This window comes from Peromyscus eremicus, chromosome 1 (genome assembly GCF_949786415.1).
Source record: "Peromyscus eremicus chromosome 1, PerEre_H2_v1, whole genome shotgun sequence".
NCBI lineage: Eukaryota > Metazoa > Chordata > Mammalia > Rodentia > Cricetidae > Peromyscus > Peromyscus eremicus.
The window spans coordinates 52,961,271-52,970,044 of NC_081416.1; the positions used below are offsets into that span (position 1 = coordinate 52,961,271).

The 8,774-nt window shown below is 60.7% G+C and overlaps 1 protein-coding gene across 1 annotated transcript; it reads right to left on the reverse strand.

The window, feature by feature from the left end:
• Window positions 1-390: 390 nt before the first annotated feature.
• Zfta (zinc finger translocation associated) lies at window positions 391-5,859 on the reverse strand. Its single transcript, XM_059253497.1, has 5 exons — window positions 5,715-5,859; window positions 3,160-3,681; window positions 2,070-2,459; window positions 1,222-1,791; window positions 391-1,031 (listed from the first exon to the last, which is right to left on the reverse strand). Exons 1-5 carry the CDS (start codon window positions 5,857-5,859, stop codon window positions 568-570), a joined length of 2,091 nt encoding a protein of 696 aa, XP_059109480.1. The 3' UTR covers window positions 391-567.
• Window positions 5,860-8,774: the final 2,915 nt, after the last annotated feature.

Below are 8,774 nucleotides of genomic sequence, written 5' to 3' on the forward strand. Positions count from 1 at the left end.
AGGATGGATGCACGGTCCCCTGGGCCAGCCCGGGAAGCTGGCGCAAATGACTGGGTCCCATCGCTCCGCCCGCCCTCGTCCCGCCCCCTGCTTTGCCCCAGTCTGCTGCCTGGGCCTCTGAGACCGAGAATACCAATTTGGACCCTACAGCCAGCAGCCTGGGAGCCCAGAGCCAAGCCCGAGGGCGTGCGAGGCCGCACAGATCTGGGCCCTCGGCCAGGGCGAGCGGCCAGCGCGTCTATCCTGACTTCCCTGCGCCCTGCCTTCAACCCTAATACTGACTGCGGGAACCCCCACCCCGGCCTGGCAGCACTGCGCCCTTGGGCGCGGCCGGGAGCATTCGCTGTGAACACTGGAGAGGCGCTTTGGCTTTTCGAGAAGCGCGGGACCCCGGGGCCAGTGTGCACCAGCAGCGCAGGGGCTAGCGGCACATCAGAGTGCCACCGGGGACAGTGGCGGCGCCTCCCCATCCGCAACCCCGGTCCAGCCCGGCCAGCGGGGAGGGGGAGCCCAACGCCTGACATCAGGGTCTCTCAGCCCAAGGGCCAGGCCAGCGCAGGGCGAGTGCTACGCGCGACAAACCGCGCCCGGCTTCAGGTCTGCACTGCCGTCCCGCGGCGCCGGGGCCGGTGGCCCGAAGCCCTCGTGGCCGTAGCAGCGCAGTGCAGCCTCCTCATAGGCCTCCAGAATGGTCTGGCGCTCCTCCGGGGTGAAGTCCATGGAGAAGGGATGCACCTGCAGGATGTGTCGCTTGATGGTGCTCACCTTGAGCGTGGCCAGCGCGCCCCCGCACACCATGCACACCAGGCCGCGCCGGCTGCCGTCGTAGTCCATCAGGTACTCGCCCCGCCAGCGCGGCTGGTAGTTGCGCCGCTGCTCCCGGCTGCGCGGCGGCGGCGGCGGGGGCGGGGGCGGCGGGGGCAATGGCAGCGGCGGGAAGGCCAGCCCCCCAGGCTCCTGACCGTCATCTTCATCCTCCTCTTCTTCAGCCGGCCGCTCCGATGGTGCCCCGGGGGACACCGGCGCGTCGCCTGGGGAGGAACAAAGGGCTGCCTTAGAGCGGGTGGCAGGAATCAGGCCCAGTCCCTACTCTCCGTAGGCCCTCCTGTCCCATCCTCCCGTCTCTCCCTGCAGCATTCCCCTCTCACCACCCTACCCGCCCAGCCCTCTTGACCCTGCCCACTCTCCCTTGCCAGATGCTCCGGCCCTTCACAGGCTCACCCCACCACTCCTCCTCTGGCTCCGCCTCCTCTGCCCCTCCCCCCTCCTCAGAGGCCGAGGCTGCACTGGGGGCGACAGGGTCGTTGGGGGACTCCGGGCTGGGCAGCCCCAAAGCCAGCAGGTGTGCAGCCTTCTCGCTCCATTCCTGGGCGATGAGGGCCTTGACTGGCCCGCTGAGGCTGGTGGAGCCCGGGTGGCGCTGGCGGATGTGTCGCTTGATGGTGCTCATCTTGAGCGAGGCCAGCGCGCCCCCGCACACCATGCACACCAGGCCGCGCCGGCAGCCGTCCAGCTCCATGAGGTACTCCAGCCGCCAGCGCTCCTGGTAGTGGCGGCGATGGTCTCGGCCCCTCCGAGGCCGGACCGGGATGCCCGCCCTCTCGCCCTCGCCCTCGCCCTCGCCCTCCTCCGCCTCCTCCTCCTCCTGCTCTGCCGGCCCGGGCCTCTCAGGCACCCAGCCAGCCTCTTCCTTTACGTCTGGGGGGCTGAGATCCTGAGAGGAGGGGGCTCCAGCAGCGGGGGCCGAGTCCCGGCTCTTTCTGGTCAGGTCCTGGGGGACGAGGTCATCGTCTGTTGGGGAAGGGGTGAAGGAGAAGGGCTCAGCCTGCTGGCTGGGTTGCCCTTAGCCACACAAGAGGGTTCCAATCCTTGCTCCTCACCCCAGCCCCAAGCTAGCCGGCCCTAGCCAGAGAGAGAGAGAGAGAGAGGTGGGGAGTTGCGAGTCTGTGTGTAGAGGAAAAGTAAGCCTGCAGCCCTCAACCAAATGTCCCCGCCTCCCAATTTTGTTTTCAGCTCCCACGCTGCCGCCCTAATATTAAAGGGATCTCAGCCCTGGGACAGCCTCGCACCTGGTGAGGACTGGGTGAGCTCGGTCAGAGCCTCAGGCTGGTCACCCCAGGCCTGCAGCAGGGCACTGCGCTGGGGGCCACTGAGCCCTAGGGAGCTGGGGTGCACCTCCAGCACGTGAGCACGGATGTCGTCCAAGTGCAGGCTGGGCAGTGCCCGGCCACAGGCCATGCACACCAGCCGATTCCCCCGTGGGTCGTAGTCCATGAGACACTCGGCCCGGAACCAGTTCTGCAGGGACTCCTTCAGCCTCCGCTCCAGGCGCCGGGCCCCCAGCCCCCTGCTGCCCCCAGCCCTTCGGGAGGCCGAGAGCCGCCGGCGCCGAGGGGCCACTGGGCCCCCTCGAACCCCTCGCCGCTGGCGCCGGCAGCCCCCACCAGCTGGGGCTTTGCCTGAAAGGGTTGGAGGGAAGCAACTGAGACTCTGGCCCTCTGGGGAATCCCCCACCACAGCCAGGTGTTCCACACACAGCCTCTTCTCACTCCATCTCTGACTCGGGTCCCACGGCTGACCTTTGCCTGTCTTTTCCTCTCCTCTCCTATCTTTTTCTCTTTGTTTTTTAGAGAGAAATTCATACAGCATAGTCTGGGTTCAAACTCTCTATGTCCAGCCCCATCCAACCATTGATGCTCCGCCTACTTTCCTGGTACTAAAATCACAGGCATGTGCCACCACACCCACTCCCTAACCCTCAGGGTCACTCACTAAGTCCACCCAGCAGCCCTAAGCCCAGATTCTGACCCCTTCCCTGGGCTTCACGGTTCTAACACCACACTCCACTGCCCTCACCAACTCACAGCCCTTTCCTCAACTTACCCCAACCCCTACCCCTACTACTCTCCTTGCTCCTTCTCCTGCACACTGTCAAGGCTGTCAGGGAGGCTGGAACTACTCCCACATCACTATCCCTCCCCACACTCAACAGTAAGGAGAGTAAACAGAATCTACCCAAAGATGGAGCAGAGCCTTGCTCAAAATAAATAGGTGAATAAGTAAATAAGTAATGAAAATAAAGAGCTAGAGAGCAGAAAAGCTGCCCACCTACCCAGCCCCGTTACACACAATCCCCTGCCTCTCCATATTCTGTATTACCTGGGCCCTTGGGTGGGCAAGCTTGAAGGTTGGCCCCCTCCTCCTCCTCTTCATCTTCCTCCTCCTCCTCCTCAGCCCCCTGGGCCCCCAGGCTCTCAGCCTCACCACAGGCCCCCAGCCCCAGATGGGCATCCCAGCTGCTGCTGATGACTTCCTTCTCTCGGGGACTCCAATGGAGGGAGTAGGGGTGCTTCTGGCGGATGTGCCTCTTGATGGTGCTGAGCTTGAGGGTGGCCAGGGAGCTGCCACACACCATACACACCATGCCGTGCCGGGAGGGAATGAAATCCATCAGGTACTCCAGTCGCCAGTGGTCATGGTAGTAGCGACGATGGTCCCTGCCAGGGATGCGGCTCTTTCCAGGCCTCGAGGCCCGAGCCTCACAATGATCTGAGTATTTCCTGCCTGAAGATGCTGGTCCCCTGGCCCTGGAGGAGGGTAGGGGGGTACTTCCCCAGGACCCCAAGGCACCCCCTTCCAGCTGAAGAGCTTGTCCTGAAGAAGGGAAAAGGGAGACACATTCTCAATTTCCAGGGAAAGGACCCAAGGCTGTGATGTGGAAGCATGAGAAAGGGATGTGGGGGAGGGGAGTTTAGGGCAAGGAAGGGTTGGCAGGAGCGGTGGAAGGGAAGTGGGTGATGAGGGAGTGGAAACACCCCTTACAAAGAGCAGGGACCCAGTGAGAGGATCAAAACAAAAGGATGTGGGTACTGTGCAAGCTCACTGCAGGAGGCCAGGGACTGTGCACTCTCCAGAGGTACAGGGCGGGATAAAGCTAGATCAGCAGGCTGGGCAGTTACAGCCAGAGCGGAGACAGCAGTAGGGAGTGGGGAACAAAGGGGGTGTCTGTCTGCACACAGATCTATGCATAAGACCCACCCACCTGAGGCCCCACAAGGAAGGCCCCACCCAAAGGTCCCTTCTTCCAATAATACCCCAATTATGCCCTCCTGTAAGTACCAGTTTAGGGATGGGGTGTGAAATGTCAGCTCCCACTGGAGGGCACCTAAGGCAGAGCTGTCAACAGCTCCAGGGAAAGGACTTCAGACCCAGACTTCCCCAGGGTCGGGAGTCCAACGGCCCTGAAGAGGGAAGGTAGGAGGGCCACCAGAGTGACTACTGAACATTCTGCAGATCGGGAACTGTCACCACCCATCAAACCCATTAAGTCTTCCTAGGTATTTATCTCGTCTGGGCTGGCAGGGACTTGGTTACTGCCCAGCCACAGCAAAGGTGGGCACTTCTGGGCCCCACCAACCCATTAGTGTTCTTACATTTTGTCAAAAAGACACCCAGAGCCCTACCTTACCCTCCCTGCAGAGCTGGCTGACCATTTTTATTTAGAAAATGGTCTCCTGGCCACAAAAGCTATACAGGCATGTTCTGGTCATTCTCTCAGTACAGAATCCCAGAGTCAGACAAACAAAAGACAGCATCAGGGAGAGCTCCTGTCCCTGTGTGGAGTTTTCTTTTGTTTTCATTATTATTATTATTATTATTATTATTATTATTATTATTAAGTACAGCTATAGAAAAAAAACACTAGGTCCAAGGTCTGGCTTCACTGATGACTTGCTCAGTGACCTTTGGTAGGTCATGTCCGCTCTCGGCCTAAGCGCCTTTGTCTGCAAACACAGGGGCTGATAACTAGCATCCTACTAGGAAGCATCCTTCCAGTGCGGGAGCCTCTAAGTCCAAGGCAGACTGGCCCTTTAAGAGCAAAAAGTGGGGGGGGGGGGGACCAGAGAATAAAAAGGAGGAGCTGAGATTCTTTAAAAACAAAAGGGGATGGGGGGCTTTTAGGGAGGAGAGCTCAGAAAGTAGGGAACAGTTTCCCTAGTCACGCCGGAACCTTCGCTGATAAAAGCAATAAACCCCGCAGTAGGGGGAAAAAAAAAAAAAAAAAAAAGTCGGCTTTGAGGGCCAACGAGGACCGGCCGGTCCCGGTACAGCTGACAAACCGAGGCCAAAATAAATTCTGAAACGCGACAGTGCACCGGCGAACCCACCCCTTCCTTAAGACCTTCCCGATGTGGGAGACAGCAGAGGGGCCCCCCAGGGCGTAGGCAGTGCTTTTTTTCCCCTTAACGCAACCGTGAAGGGAAGAGTTCCCGTCTCCAGCAAGGCCACGCAGGAGAGGGACGGCGCCCCCGAGAACAGCGGAATCCCGAGCTATGCTACTCTGGGGAAAGCTCCGGGAGGGGACGGGGGGCTGGGCGGCCTTTGAAAAGCAAGGCCACTTGAGAGTCTGAAAGAGAAGGGGCGGGGGCCGTAAGTTCCAGCGCCTTGTCCCCCGTGTCGCTGGTCCCCTAAAAGCGGGCGCCGCGGGGCCCTTTAAGGAGCAGGGATCCGCCCCGGCCCGGCGGGCAGACCCCGGCACCGGCGGGGGGCGCCCCGCGGGCCTTGCAGCTGCGCTCTGTGCCCGCCAGGTGGCGCCCCCGGCCGCCCTGAGCTCGTCCCCCGCTTTGTTCGGCGGCCGAGAGGGGCCCGGAGCCGCAGCCCTCCCCTCCCCCACGCCGGGGCCCCCGCCCCGGGCCGTCGGGCCCAGCTCTTACCGCCGTCGTCCTCCTCGGGCTCCGCGCCGCCGCTCGCCGCAGCGGGCGGCAGCCGTCGGCCCCGTGCCGAGGACACTGCGGGCCCGGGGCCGCCCCTGCCGCCGCCGCCGCCGCTCCGGCTCCGGTGGTCCCCGCCGGGCTCCATGCGCCGTGCTGCGGAGCGGGGGCCCCGGGGCGGCGGGGCGCGGGGCCGCGGAGCCGGCGGCGGCGCGCGCAGGGCGCTCGGTGCGCGGGGCCCCCGGGCGCGGGGCGCATTCACAGGCGGCCGGCCGCACGGACGGCTGGCTGCTCGCTCGGCGGCGCGGGCTGGACCGGGGTGGGGATTCCTGTCTGGGGCCCCTGGGGCTCCTTTAAGGGCTCCTGGGTAAATTTAAAGGGGCCGCGTGCAATTTCCTCCTGCCAGCTCGCGGGGGGCTGGCGCGGGGAAGGCGGGAGGTGGCGAGTCCGCAGCGGGCGCCTGTTACGGACGCGGGGAGCACGGACCTCAGCGCCCTCACGGGCCCGCCCCGCCGCGTCCGCAACTGCAGCTCTGGCTTGGAAAGAGTCGCCGAGGTGACCAGGGGCGCCCGCGTCCAGTCCGCTACGATGCGCTTCAGCCACCGCCCCCTCGGGGCATCTCCGCGAGCAGCTTTCCGCAGCCAGTTAGCAGGGGACCGCCCGGTGCGGCGGCCCGGACCCCCTCCCCGGGTGCCTCCTTGTCCTCCCGCGCGAGCTGGGCGCGGGCCCCGAGCGGACGCGCCTGGCAGGGGCCCCAGATGGCCGCGGCCCCGCGGAGAGGGTGGAGCCGTGGGGGCCGCCGCGCCCCCTCCCGCGGGAGCCTGGGGCTAGCGCAGGCAGCTCTGGCTTCTACCGGGGAGGGGCAGCGGGGCGAGGCTTCCACCGAGGCGGCCCGGGTGAGGGCGGCGGCCGCCAAAGTGCAAGCCTAGGAGAGGGGCGCGCAGAGGACTGGAGGAGAGCGAGCGCGCTGCGCTGGTCCGCCGGCGTTACGAAGCGGAGAAGCGGAGGTGGCCCCCGGCTGGAAGCCGGAAAGAGAGGGCGATTGCGGCGGTGATTCAGGCCCCTGCCCCCGCAGGCCTATAGGTGCCGGGGTAGGCAGTCTGCTGAGCCCCGGGGCTCCTACACAGGACGAAGGGGAGAAGAATGCTGGCCCCGATCGTGGTGTTGGGCACTTGGAGACGCGCGTCCCTAGGCTGGGAACCCTTGGGGCGAATTCTGGTTTCGGCCCCGGGACACCTCCAGGTCCCCCGCTACCGGGAAGCCTTGAGAAGGAACCTCGAGGGTTTGTGATGTCGAGGCAGCCTGGGGTCCTGCCAGGACAGCTGAAGAAGCAGGTGCTCGCTTAGCCTTTGGTTGGTCTCCCACAACAAAGCGAAGGCCTGAGGATCCTAATTACCGGGTGCGGGACACCATGAGGGTCCTGTTATCTAGAGGTGGGTTTTATTCTCTCCCTGCAGGGGAGGCACACAACAGTCGGTCAAAGAAGTCACGTTCACGGGGTCGTCGTTCTCACACGCAACACCTACTATGTGCTACAAGCACTGACTCTGGACATGAAGCAGTGAGCAAGATTGCTGCTACTGCCGGTGACTTAGACATCCTCAGCCAATAAGAAAGAAACAATTACAGCCCCTGGGGAGTAAAGGGAAATATTAAATTACCCGGCACACAGGAAACCATTCCCTGAAGCGTATATGCGGAGAAGACAGAAACTCAAATTTCTGAAGTGCCACAAGGGCGCTTTCACTGGCGGAACACCCCCCATCCCCGTGTTTTCAGCCTCCAGGATGACTTGGGAGAGACTTCACCTTGGGGAAATTTAAGTCCCTATCCTACAACTCTTCTCTGCCATGGCTGGCTGCCCTGCATTTCACCCCTTGGGCTGAACAGGGCCACATGCTCATGGGATGCACCATGAGGTGGAAGGTTGCCAGGCCCAGGAACACAAAGAAAATAACAGGGAATTGGCTTTCACATGCTCATGTGTAAAACTTAAAAAAGAAAGAGGCCAGAGGTCACGCGCATGCCTTTAATCCTAGCACTTGGAGGCAGACGCAGGCAGATTTCTGAATTTGTGGCCAACCTGGTCTACATAGCAAGTTCCAGGCCAGCCAGAGCTACATAGTGAGACTGTGTCTTAAAATAATAATAATAATAATAATAATAATAATAATAATAATAATAATAATAATAAAAAGAAGGAAGAAAGAAAGGGCTGGGTATGATGGAACACACCTGTGATTACAGCACTCTTGGAAACTGAGGCGGGATGATTAGATGTTAGCTCTAGGTTCTATCCCCAGAACTCTTTCTAAGGGAATAAAATACTGCAAAGCAATCTAGTGACCTGAGTGAAAGAAGTCTGTTTTTCTAAGGCCTTCCACTTTAGTTTGTAGGTGCAGGGGTCCCGTAGTGCAGGGCCACCCACTGCAAAATACTTTGTAATCTATCCTTCCAGTCTTATCTATAAAAGGCAATTTGTTACCAAAAGAAAGATATCACAGCCACCTGGAACCATGTTTAAACTTGCCCGTCCTCATCCACACCCTGCTCAGTCTCAGGAAAGGCCCCCAGGTTCCATGATTTGTGAGTTTTCCATCCATAGCTTTGTCCTTGCAGCCAACCCATGAACCTGGAGCTAGCTGTTAAGATGCAAAAACAGAGACTCTTACCAAGACATTGGTCCAAGCCAGGCATCATGGCACACGCCTTTAATCCTTGCACTCAGGAGGCAGAGGTAGGTGGATTTTGTGAGTTTGAGGCCAGCCAGGTCTACATACTAAGCTCCAGGACAGCCACGGATATATACATAATGAGACCTTAGCTTAAAAAGGGACGGAAAAAAGACATTAACCCAAGATCATCTGTTAATTCCTTTGCTTAACCACCTAGTCAGAAAGCATTACCTGAAATCAGGCATGATGATGGACTGCTATAATCCTAGCACTCAAGAGGCTGAGGCAGGAGAAACTGAACTGACAAAATCCTGCCTCAGAAAAGAAAGAGGGAGAGAGAGGAGAGAGACAGAGAGACCAAAGCATAGTAACATAAACCTGTAACCCC

Bases quoted from the DNA above. Each gene is read 5' to 3' on its own strand.
- Zfta (XM_059253497.1), bottom strand. From the start codon at position 5,859: ATGGAGCCCGGCGGGGACCACCGGAGCCGGAGCGGCGGCGGCGGCGGC. The intron at 3,682-5,714 runs GTAAGAGCTGGG...CTGGAAATTGAG, and splicing joins GCCCGAGGAGGACGACGGCG to AATGTGTCTCCCTTTTCCCT. The intron at 2,460-3,159 runs GTAATACAGAAT...CAACCCTTTCAG, and splicing joins TTGCCCACCCAAGGGCCCAG to GCAAAGCCCCAGCTGGTGGG.